We start from the raw sequence: 19315 nt of genomic DNA, 5'->3' as shown, positions 1-19315 counted from the left end.
TAACTCAGGACTGTCTGGGAAAAGGCTTCTTGGTTCCCTCTGACCTGGTCGTGATCTGGTCTTCTTCACCCCACTTCAAAAGGGAGGCCGAGGAAGTTTCTGCCGGTGGGTTCCAAGCTTTTTTTGGGGGGGGGTATACATGATTACAGAGGGTGGCCTAGGTTGGGAGGGGGTAGGAGGTGGAGAGCTGTGGGGTGTGTGTGTGAAATGGAGCGCAGGCCACACACCACCAGATGCGGATGGATTAGCACCTAGCCAACTCCCACACCAGGACAAGAGTGTGTGAAGCAGTCGCGGAGCGTGGTGGGAGACGGGCAGGGGTGATTCGCCCTGGGAAGCCCAGTTTTCTGAGCCCAAAGCAACCCGCGGAGCCGAGGAGCCGCGCGGCCCTAGGCTGCGGGCACAGGGGGCGAGCGAACCGGCAACACGCCCACCGGCTGCCGTAGCGCCGCTGCGGACCTGGCCCTGAAGGCGGAGCAGCTACCGCTCCCGTGTTCCCTAGGCAAAAACAAACAAACAAACAAACAAAAAAAACAACAGTCTTCCAACATCCAAAAAGCTCCACCTCTGCTCCCCTCTAAACTGTGCTCCCAACCGGCCGCTGCGCTGAGCTTGGGATGCTGCGGGCGGCTGTGGGCCAGCCCTGCGGCGCTAGCCCGCAGCAGCCCGGTCGACTGGAGAGGGCGCGGGGAGTCTGCGCCGGGCCGGGGGCTCCGGGACCTCCAGGCGGGCCGGCCTGGCCCCGCGGCTGCCGCCGCCCCTCCTGCGGCTGGAGCGCTTCCAGGGCAGAGGCGCAGCCTCCTCGCCGCGGCGCTCGCGTCGCCTCCCTCCCGGCTCGGCTCCTCCTCCTCCTCCTCCTCCTCCAGCCCGGCTCCCGCCCCTCGCCCTCCGCCCGCTCTCTCCGCGCTAACTTTCCGGAGCCCCGACCCGCGGCGCAGAGCTCCCGGCAGCTGCGGGGCCCGTTCCCGACCTCTGGCGGAGAGAGCGGCGGTGCCCAGTACCCCATCCCCGAGCTCCGCAGAGAACAGGACGATGTCCGGGGCTGGGGACCGAGGCAAAGCCCTGGCGAGATGGCCGGGCACTGGGCTTTTGGGTAAGGCGGCCCCAGCTTGGTCCCTTCTCTCGCCTCTTCCTCCCCCACCTCCCCCCTAGAGGAGGGGGCACCTGAGAAGAGGGGTGCCGTGGACCGGGTGGGTGTTGGAGCACTGCACGGAATGAGCGCGGTGCCCACCTTCTTCCCGCCGGACGCCAGGCTCCGGCTGAGGCTGTGTTCCCCGGGGACCATGCGCGTCCCCTCACCCCAGCAGCCAGTCTTGAGATCAGTTTTTTTCTTTTTGCAGTCTCTGGCGCCTTGAGCTTCAGGCTCAGTTTGAAGCTGCAGTGGAGGTCTCCAGAGTTGCGAGTTGCCAGGCTCAGGCATGCTGGGGGAGGAGGTCTGTGCCTCGGGTTTAGGGGGTGCCAGGTGGGTTGCACGTGATTGTGAGGATGGTGGTTTCCACCCCTGCCCAGAGCGGTTTGCTTGTTTCGCAGGCATCGGACATGCACCAGCAGGAGATCCGGGGGCTCCTCGTCCTGCTGGGCCCTTTTGCCTTCTTAGCCCGCTGCCTTCCCCAGTGCCACTGCCCTGTCCCTGCAGCTCCACTCCAAATACTGCACCGGCTTGGGGGTCCACCCAGAAGCCAGCTTTTAGGAAGGGCCTTGTCTTTCTTCCCTTAGGGATCCCACAGGGAAAACCTGTTCAGCTTGTCCCTGCTCTTCTTTGGGGGGTGACTGTGAAGACTGAGGAGACCTATCCAGAGGACACGGAGGGAACAGAGTAGTATTAATATCTGTGAATATGCACATGGTAGTTTTGAGTGTCAAACTCAGAGAGATTAGGGAATGATACTGGTCCAGAAGGTAATGTCATAAATCATAGCCGGACTTCAACGTAAGCCGACTCCATCCCTGGCACCTGTGCCCCTTCCTGTTTATGTTTGTCAGATTTGGCTCTGGCAGTTTCCCCCACTGGGCACATGGGAGAGGTGTTTGTGCTGAGAGTAGGGGGATGGAGACCTCTGTGGGAAGCCACTGCTGCTTCTGCACCTGCGAACTGTGTGCAGACCTGTCCCGCGGGCACCTGGTAGTGCAGGGGGCTGAAGCATTGCTTTACTTCAAAGCCACTGTTTAGCCCTACAGCTAGGCGGAAGGCACTGCGTTTCTCCTGTCCCTTTGGCATAGATGTCCTGCAAGTTTCACAGTGACCTTAATGAAGTTGGCCTCTTAGGGCTGAGGCTCTTTTTCCTGGGATGGACATAGTACCGCTGCATAATGAATTCCCCACTATCGCCTCTCAGATCAGCCCTGGTCACCGCTGTGACCATGGCCAGGGAAGGGGTCCCTGAGGCACTGAAACTCGTCCAGTCATTAAACTACCCCACTTTATGCTGTGGGCTGCCTTGCCTCCTGTGCCGTGCTGGCTGTTGGGGTGCCAGGCTGTGGGCTGTTAGAATATTCATAGAACTAGTTTTTTTTGTGGAAGCCTGAGAACCGGGAACTACGTGTGTATGTGTGTGTGTGGGAGCGGGGCTCACTCTTGGTATGTTTGTCCAGGTGCATGCCCCTACCTCCCACAGGGACTGCTCCAGTGAGTAGATGGGAAGGGGCAGGGTCCCAGGGGGGTAGGTTTGGATTACTCCCTGAACTTGCCTCTGGGCGCCTAGGACAGAGCAGAATGACTAGAAGGTAGGAGGCCAGTGGTCCCCACAACCGCTCCCACCTCCCAGACCTACCCTTGTAGTCTGCAAAGGGACAACAATCACAGTTTCCCTTAGGGCTTTGCCCACAGAGACACTTATGAGCCTTCACAGAGGCACTTTTGAGCCTCTGGGTCCAGGGGGGAAGATGCAGAGAGGACTGGACGCCCGGCTGGGGCTCTCTGGGAGCATCAGAGTGGGCAGGGACTTTAGAACCATAGCACAGAGCTCTCCCAAGAGTGAGGAAGCCACGGTCCAGGCAGGGACAGTGGCTTGTTCATGGTTCCATGGTTAACTAACAGTCAAGTGGGATGGAACCTGGGCCTCGTAGGCTTTGTCCCACCGAGCTGCCGCCTTGTTTCCAGATGTCTGGTGAGGGGGAAGGTCAACAGGAATTATTATGCTTAGGGCTGGAGGATGAGGCTCTAGGGCACAGGAGGGAAGGATACAGTCTTTGTGGAGGGGCCCAGTGCTGCCATTTTCACAGCCGGGGAGACTGTAGCAGGAGCAGTAAATTCCCAGGAATCTTCTCCTCCTCTTGCCATGTCAAACTCAGTCTCACAGACTACAGTGAGTTCTGGTAACCTGACAAGATGCCATTTTCTTAAACTGAGAAGCGGTTCCCAAGGCCATATCACTGCAACTGAGCTTTATGGGGTTCCAGACTCTTCCTAAGCATGTAGAGCAATATATCTGTTGTGCCCACCCCTTCCTTGTTCGCTGATTTGCTTAATTGCTGTGATCTGTGTTTAATTATCACTTGTGAGGATGCTATGTTGCACAACCCTCCTTCCCTTGGTATGTATTTATTAAGAGCTTGTTTAATGAGAACACAATTAAAGAGAGGGTGTTCATTCCACTCAGGAAAAAAAAAATATGGCAAGGATAAGCCAGGAGTTCTTGGAAGGGTGGAGAGGAGAGAAGTAAAGAGGGGAAGGTTTCAGGTTTGGGTCTGGAAAGGATGGTTCTCTGTCCAAGACTGGAGGTGAGGCTGACAGGGAAGGCTGAGTCCCTTAGTCTTTATGGCTGGCCTGGCCAGCTCCTGGCGGGGTCCGCACTCCAGGTAGACTGTAGTCTTATTACCCCCGCCCCCCAATCCCATGGCAGGGCCCTTAGGGGATGTGGGGATATCCACGTGAGCCATGGGTGGGCTGGCCTAACACAAACCCTGGGCTCAGTGGCCTGTAAGGAGGGACAGGCACACTGCTTGGACTTGTTTGCAAAGCTGGTGTCACTGAGCACTGTCTCAGGGGCATGCTTCATCCCTGCAAAGCTCCTGGGGGTGGGAAGGAAGCAGGCAGGTTGCCTAGGGAGAGGGAGCTGAAATCTTTCCTTTGTCTCTGGGCCCATGGGCCTTGCCAGGCCCAGCCCTGCCTCCTATATCCCCCAGGGCCTGCACCCCAGGAGGGGGTCTGTCCTACAGCCCTCGGCCCACTTTCTGCCTCCCAGCTCTAACTCTGAGCTTTCTAATTCCCCTGAGGCCAACGTGTCTCAGCCGAATTTCCGTTTGCTATGCTGCCAGGCAGGCTGTGCCCTCAGAGCTAAACTTAGAGTGGGCGCCATCCTGCCCTCTTTCTTCCCCGTGCCTCAGGGTAGGTGCCGCTGATCCCCGGATGTGGGAAGATGTTGTTGCCTGCCTGGTGCTGGCCTTGGACTATATGATGGCTGCTTTTAAATCCCTGCTAGTGTGAACATTTAATAACATTTGCAAGTGCTGATTTTGTGTGTGTGTGGGCTTCTGGGGTCTTTTTGCTGAGCTATAGCCTCAGCTTTTTTTTTTTTTTTTAAATTTTTAGACAGGGTCTCATTAAATTGCCCAGGCTGGTGTTTGACTTGTGATCCTCCAGCCTCAGCCTCCCAGACTGCAGTGATTACAGGGGTATACCACCAGGCCCAGCGAATACTTTTTTACTTTGATAAAATATGAGAACCCTAAGTCTATATATAGACAAACCCCGGAATCCAGCTGAGAGTGGCAGGGGGCTAGGACTTCAGATGACAAGGGAATGGCTGCTGAGTCGCTAAGCAGTGAAGAAAGGCAAGGTGTGGGTCCCAGGACCTAGTTCCACAGGACCATGATGGGGGCAGTGGTGGAGGACAATGTGTTTTCAGTCCGCTCACAGTGCCAAAAGAGGGCTGGCGGGCTTTACTCCCAAACATGTACGCACACCTCGATATTCTAAAGAGTTGAGTTTAGGACCAAGCAAAGTAAGTCCCTTACTTCAGAGAAATAACCCTGTGGAAATAATCCAAGATGTGGTACAGGGCAAAAGTATAAATCAATGTGTGAGTGGCCTGGAGATGTTCTTGGCTGATGCTGGTCAGGCTGGTCATTAAAGGAAGCTAGGGATGCCCTGGTTATATTCAAGTCTGGGATGGGCACAGCCCCGCCCCCCTTTTCAAACACCATTCTCTTCCATGGGCCTGGTGCCCACTCACCAATGCCCTTGTTGTGTTTCCAGTCTCACGTTTTGGCTTCCTGATGGGTTCAGGAGGTAGGGAAGTTTATAGCCGTCCCTGTGCTGGTTTAGGGGATGCGCTGGGGATGTAGCGCCTCTGACTTGTTCAAGGTCAGGAGGCAGAGTGGGGCCTGCCTGGTGCTGCTAACCGGTCCTCTCTTGATCTGGCCATCCTGCCGAGCATCCTGCTGAGCAGCCTTCAGTGGGGTCTGGGGGATGAGCTGCTCTTGCATCTGACTCTCCCTGCAGCATAGCCTCATGGGTGAGATGGGGTGTGGGAGGCAGGTACCTGGGTTCTCCCAGACTTCTGGACACCCAACTGGGAGGGCTGTGTGGTGCAGAAGCCAAGCTTGCCTGTCTTCTCTGATGCCTTAACCTGGATAGGGCTCTGGACTCTGAGAAAATAATTTCTGCCAGTTTCCTTTATTTCCTCCAGGCTATGGAGGAAATGACAATGTTTTGCTCAGAGAGTCCTGAGTGTATTGGAGTTAAGTCATCCACATCAGGCAGAAACGCACAGTGTTGTGGGCCAGACCTTTAAGAAATACTGTTCTCTGTTCTGGACCGCCCTCCTCTATTTAAGGCAATCAAAGTCTTTCCCTTTTAATGTGCATCATTTATTCTCTTGAATAGCCTTTGTGTCTGGGGTTGACTAGGGTTTGGAAGGGGAAGCTTGGCCCCTGAAATCTTCTCCAGGACTGTAGTTCCTGGGCCAAGGTGAAAATGAGTACTGCAGGGGCAGCTGCTGCACTCTCTGGAGCCCTGAGGGAGTCCCTTTCCTGAGTGCTTCTCTACCTATCTCCTGAACCCTGATCGGTGGTCTGTGGGGGTCCTGGGAGGAATGAGGAGAGAGCTGGGGGCTCTCACCAGAAGGGCACCCGCTAGTGCTGGCCCCAAGCTGGAGACTGGAATTTGGTGTCTGGCTCCTGTCCCTAGGCCTCTGGGAGAAGTGAGGGCTTGGGAGGGCAGAAGCAAAAGGGAAACTGGGAGCTCCAAGGAGCACCAAGTCCTGACAGAACTGTTCTTTTGGAGAGGTGAAAAGCCGCGTCTTGTGGATGTTGTGTATGTGTTTCTGTTATGCAACCTTAGTGAGTTAACCTCTTTGAGCCTATTTCTTCCCTTGTATATTGGGTCTATAAACAGTAACTACCTTATAGGGTTACTATAAGGACTAAATGAGACATATAAAAATGCCTGTCCTATATGCAGTAAGTGCTCAGTTCCAGATTGGCCCATGGGTGAGTCATGTAACCTCTCTGAGCTACAATTTTATCATCTATAAAGTAAGAAAAAAATTGTACCTACTTTTGGCATCCTAATGAAATTTGAGTTAATATGTTTAAGTCCTTTGGTGCAGCGGTTCTCAAGGTGTGGCCCCTGCCCACCGTTTTTTCTGAGATGCCACCTATCTGGCATCAAGGAAGACTTCCGGAATCAGCAGTGCCAGGGGCTGGGCCCGGCTACCTGCACCTGTCTTCCAGGCCATTTTGATGCCCTGTCATATTTGAAAGCCACACAGCTCTGCAGCAATGTCTGGCATTCAGGAGCTGACCACAAGAATGAGAGCCAAATGTGACACTTCTTTTTTTTATTTTTGACACTGAGGTCTTGCTCTGTTGCCCAAGTTGGTCTCAAACTCTTGGCCTCAAGTTATCCTCCCATCTTAGCTTTCTGAGGAGTGAGACCACAGGTATGGCACATGCAACCATACATGGCTAAATGAGGGCTCAGTGAATTAGCTTCTCAGGAGCCTTGGGGGCAAAGTTGACTGTCTGGGGATATGAAGAGATATTTTCTTGTTTTGGTACCAGGGGATGCTGGAAATCTCTCTCTCCTTGACTTTAAAAACGTTATCTAACTTCACCTCTCATGTGGATTTAAGACGAGTGTGAGGATGAAATGTGCCAGGCCCATAGTAAATGCTCAATAAACATCAGCTATTGCTGCTATTATGGACAGTGGCAGGGGTCAGGAGTCAGTTACTGGATCATGGGGTTGATTTCTGAGCGGGGGTGGGTGGGCTGCCAGCACTCCATTTCACCTCCAAAACCAAAGAAGATTCCCCAAAGGCGAGGAGACCGCTGCCTAGAAGCGGGGCTGTTCCTAAGGGCTCTTCGGAGCTCCTTCCCTGTCATTCAAAAAGCACTGCTCAGATGCACCAAGCGTCATCACCTCCTGGGGGTAACACAGGAGGAAACTGATTTCTGATGCCGCACAAGGGAGTTAACTTAGACACCCTCGAGGACGGGAGAAGGTGCTCTTTTCCCCTAGGAGAAAGGAGAGCTGAGCGCGCATCAGGGACCCTCTTCCCCTAACGACCTTGAGGTGAGGCGCGTTTCCTTGAGGAGCGGGCGAACGGACGGGCGGAGAGCGGAAGACGCAGGAGGGGCCCGGGGCAGCCCCGCCTCGGGGGCGCGCAGGGGGCTCCGCAGACACGCTAGGAGCCGCGGGGGCGTCGCTGCGTTCCCGGGCTGAGCGGGCTGAGCGGGCTGAGCGGCCGAGCGTGGCCAGGGAGGCCGGGCTCCTGGGGATCGGGCGGGGACAGCGGCTGTGCACGCGCGCCTTCCAGTTCGTCCGAATCCATCTCCGCAGCGTGCCTCTGCTTTCCCCCTTTCTCTTCCCATGGCTCTGCTTGCTCGGGTTGCCGGTTCCAGGGTGTCCCCAAGCCCCACCCCTTATTCCAGCCCTGCCAGCCCGTCTTCCTGTTGTCGGGGTCTCCTTGGGTGGCCAGGAGAAGATGGACTCAGGTGGCCAAGTAAGGTCCAGCCCGGAGGCGTCCCTCTGCGGTTCCGTCCCCGCGTGCTGGACAGTGCGCTGATGCAGCGGCCGAGTTTCCTCTTTCCTCGGGGCCGCCGCTCTCTCCACCCCGCACCCCGAATGCGGCAAACGGGGAAGAGGCGGCCCGGTTCTAGAGAAATTCCCACGCACGCAGAAGGGCGCCCTCCCCGCTCTTCCTGGGTGCGCTTAGGGACTGGTTCCAGGTGAGGGGGCGAAGTGGGGCGGGGCGGGGCGTGCGACCTCTCCGCAAAACGACCAGATCCTCCTTTTCTTGAGTTGGGGTGACCCCTGGTGGTCATCTGGAGTGTCACGAGGGCAACTGAATTGTCCAGAGTTCAATCCTGCTGGATGAGAAGTATAGAATTATAGGGGGTGCCCCAGGCGGTGTCAAGTGCAATAAAAAGAATGGTCCTCTTGAAGCTGACGCTGAGGGTGACAGAGGCCTCCCTGCCTGACCAAAGACTCCGCAGCCTGGAGAGTCCCGTGCAGTTTTATTAAGGGAGGCCATGCCCCTTACACAGGTCTCTTCCTGCTTCCCATGTCCTTGTCGTTGGAGGTATCTGTGGGGAAGGCCACCACCATCTACGCTGTCAACGGCACCGAGATCCTGCTGCCCTGCACCTTCTCCAGCTGCTTTGGCTTCGAGAACCTCAGCTTCTCGTGGTTCTACAATAGCACGGAGACTTTCAGAGTTGTAAGTCGTGGGGAAGGCTCAGGCAGCCCAGATCCTCTCTCCCTTCTCTCTCCTTTCCCATGCATGCCTCCCAGCCCAGGTTCTGCCCCCTTCTGTCTGAGCCCCTTTGTGATGGGCCCCAGAACTCACCTTTTGTTACCCTATCTCCAAGTATTCCTTCCAGACAGGCTTTGAGTGGGAGGGATGCTTAGGTTAGGTAGTGTTGCCAGAACTTGGGGCTGCTGGAGTTCTTGGCGAGGTCCTCTTCTGGTCTTAGGAAATACCTGGAACGTTGTAATCTCAGCAGGTGGGAGGCTGAGGGAGGAGCATGGGTATGAGTTGGAGGCCAGCCTCCAAAACACAGAGCGAGACCCTGGTCTCCAACAAACAACCAAGCCAGGAACTTGGGTTGATTGTGTGAAAATTAATCGTTTAATGGAATAAACAAGAGAGAGGAAGATCATTGGGCGGGTTGGAGACAGAGTGAGAAGACTCCGAATGAGGGAAGGGTAGGGGGATTGGACTTGGAAGGAAGGAGACAGGAAGTAGGAGAGGAGCAGGGTGGCTGTAAGAGCAGCAGTGGGGTAGGGCAGGGTGGAATCAGCCAAGTGTGTACTGCGATCTCTGCAACCCAGCAGGGGTCTGCTCTCAGGTGACACAGAGAAGCCATAAGAACCCAAGATCTGCTTGGGGTGGAGTTAAAGCCAGACCTTTTAGGGTGCTGGTGGGCAGAGCCGTGGCATAGACCCAGGTCTAGGTGGAGGGCTAGAATTAAGTCAGGGAGGGGACGTGGAGTCAGAAATGCTGGGCGGAAAGTGTAGAGGGAAGCCCCTGTGGTAGTTGCAGATCACCATGTGAAAGGCGTTTATGGAGAGAGCAGTAAGGAGCATGCTGCATTTCAGGGAGACCTTGATAAAAGGAACTGGGCAAAATTCAGGTTGGACAGGTGGAGCTGTTGACATCAGCAGAGGAAATCAATGGGGGCCACACAGGCTTTTCCTAGACCCAGACAGGACAGGCACCTACAGAGGGGCTGAAGTGATGTCACGAGCTGTGACCCTCCTCTCTTTTCCCCCAGCTTATAGAGGGGAGCGTAAAGAATGAGAAGTCTGATCCCAAGCTGAAGTCAAAAGGTGATGACCGAATCACTCTGGTGGGCACCACGAAGGAGAAGCAGAACAACATATCCATTCTGCTGAGGGACCTGGAGTTCAGTGACTCGGGCAAATATACCTGTCACGTGAAGAACCCCAAGGAGAAGGACCTCGAGCACCAGGCCACCATCATCCTCCAAGTCGTTGATAAACGTATGCATGGGGACCAGGAACAGGGCAGTAGAATGGGAAGGACTTGGGGGCATCACTATACTGGTGTTTTTTTTTTTTTTTTTTTTGCTTTACACTTTCAAGAGTTACTGGAATTACACCTGGGATCTAGAGGAATTCAGTTTGAACACTTCTGCTATTGGGTAGCCTGTGAAATCCACTTAGCTCAAGACTGTAAAATGGGATGGTGGCTGCATTCATTTTGGGTTGTTGTAAGGGTTAGAGGAGTGAGCTGGGAGCAGGTGGTAGCCAACCCAAGCTCTCTCTGTGTGTATTGATCATTGCTACAGTTTGTATTTTATGTCTGAATGGTGTCATACAAACCAGTGCTATGAAAGATGCAGTGTTCTTTCTTGAGGAGTGTTCACTTCAGGGTAGGACAGAAGACACGCACAGATGACTGAAATATACCTATGTTGGTAGAGAAACCTGCAAGGGAGATGGAATGAGAGACAGTCCCTCCCTTCTGGGAACTTGTCTACTACTCGGGGATTGCAGTCTGACACAGTAGGCCAATTAGGGTGCCTGTGATAAGGAGCCAGGTGGTCACAGGACCCCCGGAGAAGCAGAGGAGGATGAGCAGGGCGGGAAGAGTTAGGTTGGGCTTTGCGCTGGGAGCAGTGGGCAGGCATCCTGGAAGGCTGGGGAAGCGCAGGAGCCAAGGAAAAGGGAGGGGGAGCTGTTCAAGGGTCTGGATCCTGCTGCCTTTTGTGTGGGTGACACAGAGCGCCTGGAGAGGAGGACGCTGGGGGTTCAGTTGTGGTCATGCTAAAACGATGTTTTTCTGAGCCTGAAGTCATCGAAGTCCCTCTGAGTATGGTGTCACCTCTTCCTATCTATCTGTGTTCCTGTCATCTTCCTTTGTGCTCAGCCTTTTAGGAGGAGGAGAAGGGAAGAGAGAATATTGGTAGATGTTTTCGGGAGCGAGGAACTGAATTAGGTGCTCTCACTCACCTAATTCCTCTGCTCCCCATAAAGTCCCTGCAAGCTCTTCTTCCCATTGTAGAGTCATTCATCCACCTGATCAACAAGTACTTACTGCGTACCTGCAAGTGGTGGATACTGTTCTAGGTGCGAGGGTGCAGGGTGAGCCAGACAGGCACATTTCTGCTTGGGGAGATTGCTCTTCTCCCCTTCTCATCAGTGAGCACTATTATTTAAAAGAAGATGCCTGTAATATTAGCACTCAGGAGACCGAGGCAGGAGGATTTTGAATTTGAGGCCAGCTTGAGCTACATAATGAGTCTGTATCAAAAAACCCAAACCCAAACCTGTTGTCAGATTATATTGTGTGAGAGAACACGGGTAGTGCTGTGGAAAACAAATAAAGCAGCAAAAGAAGATAGATGTCTGCAGGGTGGCCAGGGAAAGCTTCGCTGGAAAAAGCAACATCTGAAGGAGGTCAGACAGGAAACTGTGAGGATGTCTTTTCTTTCTTTCATGAAGATGTCTTTTGCATAGAGAAAGGCAATGCAGTTTGCATGTGGCAATTTGAGGGTCAAGTGTTCACCCAAACTGGTTGATATGAACTCCAATTCTGATCTATTCAGGAGCTTCTGTGTGAGTGGGAGGCTGTGAGTGGGGCGGGTGAGGGAACTTCATGTGCCGTAGCCTGGTGGGTGCTGTGTTCCAGCTTCCCTGCCTGCCAGCCCTTGTGCTACCCTGGTGCTGGCTCCAGGTGACCTCTGCTCTCCTCTCTCCACCCTCTCCTTCCTCCTCTGGCCACACAGTGGAAAAAGTGGACAACACGGTGACACTCATCATCCTGGGCGTGGTGGGCGGGGTCATCGGGCTCCTGGTCTTCATCCTGCTGCTGAAGAAGTTCATTGCCTTCATCCTCAAGAAGACCCGTGAGAAGAAGTGAGTTGACCTCCCGTGCACACCCTGTGTTACAGCTGAATGGGCCAATAATAGGTTCTTGGGAAAGAACTGCTAAGCCTACCCTCAGTAGCGCCTGTATTCTCGCCCAGGACATGGCAATCTCCTAAGTGTTCGTTATTTTATTTTGTACCTCTCTTAGGATCATGGAAGCAGGAATAACTGCTGGGTGCTGTTTAGAATCAGATGAGGGAAGAAGGAGACTCACCAGCTCCTTTGTTTCTAACTGTACCACCTGTGCTCCTGCCAGCCCACCACTCCTTGGCTTGTGGTCCCCTCATCCCGCCTCCTCCTGTAGGCTTCCTTCTGCCCTCTGTCCACCTGTCTTCCTAATCCCCCACTGTCTATGTTCTCCTGTGACTGGGTCCCTGTCACTCAGCTCCTCTCCTAATCTGCTTTCCTCTCCTCGCCTCCCAATACGTAGCTGTTGAGTGCACTGAGGTTGTTAGGAACCTGAGCACTGTTCACCGGTTCGTCCTTTCCGCCTCACTGGCCTCTCTTTTCATTTGTACTACCGGCCCTAAGGACTTATCAAAGTACTCAGGAAGCTTTTATTTTTGTTTAAATCCAGAAAATATGGGTCCATGTACATAAACTCTAAAATGGGAAGACCCTTCTAAGGAGATGGAAGTCTCTTACTGTGAAATTCTGAAAATTCAAGTGGGGAGATAAAAATAAAATAAAGCAAAAAAATTCAAGTGGGGAGATAAAAATAAAGTAAAGCAAAAGGCTGACATGGCCTCCCATGAAGCCCTAGGATAAGCTCAGTGGTAAAGGACTTGCCTAGTAAGCTCAAGGACCTGTTCCATCCCCAGCATCACGAAAAGTAACCATCTATAAGGGAAAGAGAGGAAAGATGGGCAGGGACAGAGGGTGCAAGCCCCAGGCCCAGAGTTTCCGGGACAGTGTCAGGCGGGCTTCAAAGCAGCAGACTGTGAATCTTACAGAGCCAGGAGAAGAAAGGAGATGAGGTGGCTGTCACTGGAGCACAAGGGCCATGGCAACTTGGGGATGCAAAGAGAAGGGCTCTCTGATCCTGCTTGCTGCCTCTGCTTTGTGGAGAGTTCCGATGCAAAGGGCAGAAACTCCCCCACGAGAAGGGAAGAAAGCTGAAGACAGGAGGGGACAGTAAGGGAGCACCTCCAGGGCAGGAGGCAGCAGGGCCCTAGGCCCTGGGCAGAGAAGAGGAACTCTAGAGGGCGTGGTCTGCCTGCCCTGTGGCCAGAGGCTATGAGTTTTGGCAGTCTTGAGAGGCACAGAACTTGCTACACAGCTAGTAAATGATAGAGCTAGGCTTTGAGCTCTGACTTACTTGGCTCCAACCCTAAAGTCATTGTTACCAGATCCTATTGACTTTTTGGGCATATCTAGAGTTCATTCATTTATTCATTTATTTGGTGGCTATTTTTGAGGTTCTGTGTGCAAGGCACTGTGCCAGATGCTGACCAGGTTTTGCTTTTAATAACCAGTCCTACTGCCAGTGTGAACAAAGCCAGAGGATACTTTTTTCAACATGCAGTTTTACAGCAGTGATCCTTCGGGTCCATCGGGCTTGCTGGGCTGGGGGTGTCAGGTTCATTAGCAGAGCAGTTGCTTGACGAGCACCCTGGGTTCTGTCCCCAGCACCACAAAACAAAAATGCGAACCAAAAGAGATGGAAAAAGAAAACAGGCCTGCTAAATGTTTTCTTGCTAGGATGCTGGTAGACCAGATTGCTACAGATAGTCTTAGTTACTTTTTCCTTGCTGAGACACAATACCCTGACACACAACACTTGAGGCCCACAATTTAAAGGAGGAAAGGTTTATTGTGGTGCAGTTTCTAGAGGCTTCGGTCCTCAGGCTGGCGACATGGCAGAGGGGGAACTGCTCATGGTATGGTGGTTCGAAGAAGAAAGAGATCAAGGGATGAGGTTGAGGACAGACCCTCCCAGGCCACGCCTCCGGTGCCCCTCCTCCTCCACCAGGCTTCACCGCCAAACACCACAATTAGCATAAACTCTTCAGTGACTGACCCACTGATGGGTATCCCATAGCCATGATCCAGTCACTTTCCCAAGTCCCGCCCCATGACGCTTTGGGGTGACAGCCAAATATCAACCGTAACAATAACTGTTCTTGGCATTTACTGACTGCTTACCGTGCTTTCTGTACTCCACCATGCATTTTTATACAATATTTCCATTTTTGCTTTCCAGCAGAGCAAAGTGGGACTCAGTATGGTTGAAGGCTAGTAAATGATACAGCTAGGATTAGAACTCTGACTGATTTGGCTTCAGCCCTGAAACCACTGCCACCATATCCTATTGACTCACTGGGCAGATCTAGTAGAGCGCATTCATTCATTTAGTGGCAAAGCGCCGTGCTGGGTGCTGTGGGGCAGTCTGAAAGGCATAGCATTTTGCCCTTCAGTAAAGGAGACAGATGTAGTGCAAGGGCTCAGTTCCTGCGAAAAGGCATGATAAAATGCTGCTACAGAAGTGATATTGGTTCCGCTGGGTCCTCATGGTGGGTGTTACTTCATCGCTGAGGAGAGGGAGAGGGCAGTGTTCCCCGTGGAGGAAGCTGAGAGCGAGGCAGAGGGTCTGGGCAGTGGGCATGTGGAGAACAAGGCCTCTTTGTAACAGTGGGGGTGTGGGGACAGGAGGAAGAAAAGCCTGCAAAGGCACTGGGGACAGACCGTTGGGGACCTGGGAGCCCAGGCTGCATGTGGCTTTCCATCTGGCTGCAGGAAGCTGGGGAGGAATTTCAGGGCCCTGGCATGATCAGCAAGTCTGCCTTGGGGGCACAGGGCCTGGAGGGGAGAGGGTGGGGCAGGGGACAGGCCCGGGGGGAGCCTGAGGGTGTCCCTTGAGCACTGTGGGAAGCCTGCATTACAGCAAAAGGCAGGAGACCCAGCCTGGGCCCTGCCGTGGAGGAGAAGAAGACTACATTGGAGCCCAGGCAGCCAGGGCAGTCAAGGTGATGTGGCTCCTGGGAGGTGCCCTCCCATCTGCCTCTCCGTCCTCTGCCTCTGCCCTCTCCCACCACCCTCTGCCCAGATGTGCCACCTTGATGCCTATTTGCTGCCTGCTCCCCCTCTATGACCCTCACTCTCTTACCTCTGGTTCACCAGGCCCTGCAGGGAGGAGCTCTGTCACCTCAGCGTGCTCCTTGCTGGCCTGCACCTTCCCTCTTGGGTGGCACAGCCTGGACCTGGCCTCTGGGAGCTGTGCCCAGTGTCCCTTTGCCTCTGGCATGTTGAGACAACCAGGTGACCGTTAAGCCTTAGTGAGTCTTTTCTCCATGCCAGCACCCTTCTAAACGCCCTTACCCTCATGGCAGCCCCACGAAGATGGTGTCATGGTTATGTCTGCTTTATAGTTGAGGAAATGTTAGGTGACTTGGTCTTTTGCTGGAGAGTGGGTTCAGAGCTGGACCACATCTTCCTCCCCAGTCCATCCCTTACTTTCCTCAACCATGTCTTTCTCTCTCCCTCTCCAGGAAAGAGTGTCTCGTGAGTTCCTCAGGAAACGACAACACAGAGAACGGCTTGCCAGGCTCTAAGGCGGAAGAGAAGCCACCCACAAAAGTGTGAGGCCCTACTTTGGGCCGAGCAGCGCAGGGAGCCTCGCTTTCTGACCATGACACTGACGCTTGAGCCCTGTCTGTAGAACCCATGTGCCTGAGACATCTGCTGCTTGGCTCAAACTGTAGTCTTTCTGGGCAGGGAGAAACTGGGGACCTGTCTGGCCTGCCCCACCCCCCTCCCCAGCCAGGGCTTCCCAAGGACAAGGGCTGACCAGGGGATGGGGCCTACGGAAGTCAGAGAAGGAAAGGAGGGTTTGAGATGGTTTTGAGGGGCTGGTCCCCCAACACCTAGCAAATGGGTTTTTCTCAGGTTCCTCATCCTGAGTGAACCCAGCTGTGGTTTTCTTTCTATTTTTCCTGCAAGAGGGACCTGGGGGATCAGTTGGTCCTTGGACGTGGGGTGAAGGAAGAGCCTTATGCGGAGAGGGAAACTCTTCTGATGGTGAGAACTGTGCCAGAGGACTCTGGAGCAGACCTGGTGGCAGGAGCTGCTGGAGGTGGGGCACCGTGAGAGGCAAGCTGGGCTTCGTGCGATCCCTGGTCTCCACAGTCCCTCAAGTGGGGAGTTTCCCTTTCTGTCAGCTGGAGTGCCTCCGCCTTGTCCCATTGCCCTTCCCTGCCTCTTCCTCTGAGTTTCCAAGCCCTCCTTCCCAGACAGGCCTGGCTGCCTTGGTCTTGAGTGATCCTGGCCCACATTGCCAACCCTTCTGCCCTCTGGGTTGCTGAGGGGCTCGTGGAGGGGCCCCTCATCCTTTCTGGAGCACTCAAGTGCTCCCTATGCCTTTTCTTAGGATTTCGTCTTGGGGAATGGGGCTGCAGAGGTGGGTAAGCCAGAATCCTGGGCCTTTTGGTCATTGGGATGCCCACCCCAGGGCCCCAGGGCTCGCAGTACTCTCCTTGGCATTGCAGGACCATTGCCATCCAGGGCACTCCTGAGCCTGGCTCCCTGTTCTCTCTCTTCCCTTGAAACACCGGGGGATGTCATCCTGCTGGAGGGGCTGCAGCTTCTTCTCTCCCTGCCGCCATGCCCTCCCATTGGCTTGCTCTTCTGGTGCCGCTCTACCGCGCCTTTGCCCCTGTGCCTGGGGTAGTGCATCCCCCAGCCCTGTGTTTGCCTTTGCCTCAGGGACCCTCTTCCTTGGACGAGAAAGCCCTTAGGTTTTCTGGCTGCTTCTTGCTCAGCAGGCTCCCCTTTTGTTATTCTGGGTTTTGGGAGGAGCAGGGAGAAGGGACCCACACTTTCTCTCTGCTTGCTGCAGCACTGGTTTGCACACCCCTTGAGTGTGGGGCTAGACCGTGCCTTAGCTCCTTGAGTCCCAGCTCTTGCCCTCCCTCCCTCCCTCCCTCCCTTTCCAACCCATCATCCCTGACCTAACTGCACAACGGGATGTGGCAGGGGTTTCCCAGCCTTCCCCTTCCCAAGGTTGTGGAGGAGGCCACGGAGTTGTGTTACTGACAGCCCCTTGGCCAGGGACTGAAGCTTGGAGACGCCTGCCAAGTGCTTCCATCCGGGACCCTGATAGGCAGATGTGAGAGTGTTGGAAGGGGGGTCTCCCGATGGGTCTGATTATGTGGGTCTGTGTGGGAGATGCAGTAATGGCGTCCCTGCCATGTGCTCCCATGCCCTTGCTCCCATATAGGATTTCCTATTGGACATTGTCCTCTGGGCACCAAGGATGGATGGAGAGAGGGAGCCTTCTTTTCCAGAGGGTTTGGGGACTGCTCCAGGGCCCTCCTTCCCAAGATGCAGCTTCAACTTCTCTGAGTGTGGAAGTTGGGGGAGTCTGAGGAACAGTAGTGTTCTCATGGCTGTGGCCATGTTTCTTGGTCAAGCTGGTGGGCTCGCAAATCCCCTCTGCCATCTGCCTCCTCCCCTCCTGTCCTTTACCCCAAACCCATCCCAGCCTGGGGTTCAGATTTCCCCGGCTTTGGGAGCAGAAAAACCAGAGCCCTCAGCCATTCAGAAAACTTCTAGCTGCCTTCATGCAAAACTGCTTTCTTCTCCCTTCTCAGTTGAAGAGACAGATTGTTGCAGGGCTCCTGCTCTAGTGAGAGGTCCCCAAGGCCTGTGGAACAAGAGAGGAAGTGGGGCATCCTCTTCTCTTTCCCAGCTTACTGATAACTTCGAGGTGGGCCATGCAGCTTCTCTGGGCTCAGCTTTTGCCACCTAGCCGAAGGGTATAATAATACTTACCTACCTCACCTGACTGTCGTGAGGCTTGGCGAGTTTTCTGTTAAATTTTGGCTGGGAAAAGCATCTAGGAAGCAGGATTTATAATAAGAGACGTTGTTCCAAGTTGGTCTCATCCTCACCTCTGCGTCTCTTCCTTACAAAAAAACACACATGCATGCCCACACGCACGTCCCATTTTTCCCCTTTGGAATTCCTCAGTCTTTACAATGTTAAAAACCTTGACTCCAACTCATGCTTAAAGCTTCTTGTTTGTGGCTCTTGTTTGGTGGTTTTCAAAAGAGGTGATTGGGACTGTAGAGGGGGTATTTTGGTTGCTTCAATGCCTTTAGGATGTAGTGGGTGGGGACTAGGAGTACTAAACTTAGTTCTCACAACAGAGAACGTCCTGTCCCGATGCCAGCATCATGCCCATGGAAAACTGTTGCCATGGATTTGCAACAGGTTGTAGAGTTGACAAAGCCATTTTCCCCAAGCAGACTCTTTGAGCACACCAGTTTCTGATGATGGTCTCCAACCTGGGGAGGGAGTTTTCAGAGTTGTTGGGCTAGGGAGGGCCATCTCTAGAGTTGGTCTTGGAAGCTCAGGGCACACGCAGCTGCTCTGACAATGACACCAGTGAGACCAAGGAGAAAGTTCAAAGTACCTCATCCTTGACCTCAAAATAGGACATCTGCATGTGAGGCTGGGAGTTTCTCCCTCTGTAGGAACTGAGCAGAAGGCAGCCAGAATGAACCTGTAATGCTAGAGAGGCCTGGGAGAGGGACTGCTGGGGCAGAGACTTTCCATGCATCTGCTGGCCAATTCTTGTGGAGCCAGGGGTGTGAGGGGTGTGAGGAGGTGAGGGTGTGTTGTATAGTGCACATGTGCTGTGTGCATATGGACATGCATGCCAGGTGCAGAGGTGTGACTGTGGAGTGAGGGGACTTCATGATGGGAGAGAGTGCACATTTCAGAAACCATCATCCCTGGCTTGAACTACAGCTTGAGGGAGGAAAGAGACAGAGGGGAACACTGGCCATGGTGCAGGATTCATCTTTCTGTGACGCCATCTCACTGTTACAGACAGCTGCCGTTGCAGGGCTGGGGAGAGGATGTGCTGAAAGGAGGGACTTCCGGGGAAAGTCCTATAGCTTGCTGCACCTTACACTGTCCCAGGTTGGAGTCCCTGCCTTCCCACCTCCCACCTGATATGCAGTGCTTTTGACTATCTTATATATGATTTATTCCTCTGGCTTGAATGACAATACCCATAGTCAACTTTCCCATATAACTATAGATCAAATGATATAGTGATGGGCCTTAGGAGGCCTCAGGTCTGTGGGTGCCTCTGGGAGGTACAGATGCGCACACACCTAGCACTGACCTGTATTCAAGCACAGAATGGATGTGATCAAACTATCTTGCCTCTACAACATGTTTTGCATTGTAGAATTGTATTTAGCTTGCTCTGGATGAAATAAAAATTATATTTAATAATTTAGGGCTTGGGGTTTCTTTTTTGAATAAATGGGAGTTGAGCGGCAGCTATATAGCTGGTAGGGAGTTCCTGCCAGCTATAACTGAGACAAATTTACCTTTTCTGATCCTGAGTCCGCTTGTGTCTAAAATGTTACTTGCCTAGGCAAGACACGTATGTAAAATGCCTAGGAGTTTCTGGCATCCTCACCAGCAGATACACATGTAAAATGCCTAGGAGGTTCTGGC

At 53.7% G+C, this 19315-nt stretch overlaps 1 protein-coding gene across 1 annotated transcript; it reads left to right on the top strand.

The window, feature by feature from the left end:
• Positions 1-872: 872 nt before the first annotated feature.
• Positions 873-19089, top strand: Scn4b (sodium channel, voltage gated, type IV beta subunit). Its single transcript, XM_005378229.2, has 5 exons — positions 873-1093; positions 8494-8666; positions 9724-9952; positions 11701-11830; positions 15331-19089. Exons 1-5 carry the CDS (start codon positions 1033-1035, stop codon positions 15422-15424), a joined length of 687 nt encoding a protein of 228 aa, XP_005378286.1. The 5' UTR covers positions 873-1032; the 3' UTR covers positions 15425-19089.
• Positions 19090-19315: the final 226 nt, after the last annotated feature.

This window comes from Chinchilla lanigera, unplaced genomic scaffold (genome assembly GCF_000276665.1).
Source record: "Chinchilla lanigera isolate Chin_1 unplaced genomic scaffold, ChiLan1.0 scaffold00011, whole genome shotgun sequence".
Taxonomy (NCBI): domain Eukaryota; kingdom Metazoa; phylum Chordata; class Mammalia; order Rodentia; family Chinchillidae; genus Chinchilla; species Chinchilla lanigera.
The sequence above is the reverse complement of the archived record's forward strand: the minus strand, read 5'-3'. Positions and strand labels throughout refer to the sequence as shown.